At 40.3% G+C, this 1,878-nt stretch overlaps 1 protein-coding gene across 1 annotated transcript; it reads right to left on the bottom strand.

Moving 5' to 3' along the window:
* Positions 1-290: 290 nt before the first annotated feature.
* Positions 291-1,274, bottom strand: LOC141298760 (olfactory receptor 2AT4-like). The gene has a single exon (XM_073829065.1). It carries the CDS (start codon positions 1,272-1,274, stop codon positions 291-293), a length of 984 nt encoding a protein of 327 aa, XP_073685166.1.
* Positions 1,275-1,878: the final 604 nt, after the last annotated feature.

The raw sequence follows: 1,878 nt of genomic DNA, 5'->3' as shown, positions 1-1,878 counted from the left end.
AATATATGGTAACAATCCTGGCATTAAACATTGGTCTGGGGCTTAACCTCTCATACTCCATGACAGCGGAGCGTGAGCCGCTTCAGCAAAGAATGCAACCCGGAAAAACCATCGGCATGGATTTTTGCCGATAACCGATAGTTCGGCCAATCAACTATCGGTGCCGATTAATCGGCAAAACCGATACATCGGTCGACCTCTAATGCATAACACCAGCACATAACTGCATAACAATAACATGTCAGTTTCATGTAACAAGGTGCATAGGAACATCTGACAGGCAGAATATCTCATTTAGAAATAGTTAATGACCTACTGACAATTTTATTTCTGTGGACACACCATTTGATAAAGAACTGTCTAATTTCTTTGATCCTGATGCAGTAGATGAAGGGGTTCACTACAGGTGGAAGCAGAGTGTATAACATGACTATGCCGATCTTCACAGTGCTGTTCAACTCAGCATTTGGGATGTTAGAAGTGGTGAAAACCACAAAACGGGGGACATAATGAATAGCAATGATAGTCAGTTGGGTGGCACAGGTAGAAAAGGCTTTCATTCGGCCCTGTGCATTTGCTATGCGAAGCACAGACACCAGGATACTTAAATAGGAAAATATGATGAAAGACAATGGCACGAGAAGCACAAACATAGCCACAGCATATGCAATGAGCTTTGCGGCGGTGGCATCAGCACAGGCCAGCTGGTTCATAGACAGAGAATCACAGTAGCAATTATCAATCAGATTTGGCCCACAGAACGGAAGTTTCACTGTCTGCATTAAGCTAATGGTTGGAGCAATCATTGCAGTAACCCAGGAAAACCCTATTAGAAGCTTCATAGTGCGGTTTGTCATTAAAACAGGGTATCTTAGCGGGTAACAGATCGCCAAATAGCGATCTAGTGCCATGGTCATCATAGTAAGAGAGCCCAGAGTACCAAAATAGTGAATCAGCTGCCTTTGAAACAGACAAACGTAGAAGCCAATGTAACCGTCATTAAACCAATAGCGAGAAATGACTTTTGGCAGAGCGACTGTGCAGACACCAATATCACACAAGGATAGACTCAGCATGATAATGTACATGGGCTTATGGAGGTTGCGTTCAATCACAAATAGGACCACAATGAGAGAGTTTCCAATGATTACAGTGATGTAGATGATGAACAAAAGCGCTCCGATCAGGCTGTAGAATTTGGGCTGGAGTCCAGGGAAACCCACGATGAAAAACTCTATGACAACAGAAGCCGTGGTTTGGTTTGCCTGTGACATACTAAAACAAACAGTCAACATCTGTTAGCAGAATAACCAACTCTTGCACTGACAATAACTGCAACTTACACTTAAAAAACTATTTATTTCATAAAATATTAATTTGAATAAATTATACAAAAAAATCCTTAAGTGAATCACTTATTGACTGATAAAATGCAACTACTGCAAAATGTAAGTCGTTTTGACTTTGTTTTAAGTGAGTTACCTTGATTGTTCCTTTGTTATGTGACAGCTGATTAGATATATTCCTGTGTCAGTGTGTCGCGTCTCTCAGTGTTCAGTGCTGATGTCAATGTTTCAGTATTTTATAGCTGTAGAATCAGTGTTAAAGCCTGTAGGGTCCAACACGTCATAGAGGATCCTGTTTTGAATCATTTGGTGTTGTGAAACTGGGCTGACCTTTGGGATTTGGGAAATGTGTTTTGCCAGAAGATAACTATGGAATGAAGTTTGGCTTGGTTTCTCATTCATGTGAGGTGTAATGTTTATTTGCACAGCTCAGAAACATGAGCTATTTCATTTCTAAATTTGTGTTATGTTTTTGTCTCAAGCTTAATTCGTAAATGGATCATCTGGTGTCATCTAGTTAAAATCATATATA

The sequence above is a fragment of the Garra rufa genome, chromosome 23 (genome assembly GCF_049309525.1).
Source record: "Garra rufa chromosome 23, GarRuf1.0, whole genome shotgun sequence".
NCBI classification, from domain to species: domain Eukaryota; kingdom Metazoa; phylum Chordata; class Actinopteri; order Cypriniformes; family Cyprinidae; genus Garra; species Garra rufa.
This window is presented reverse-complemented; position numbering and strand designations above follow the sequence as displayed.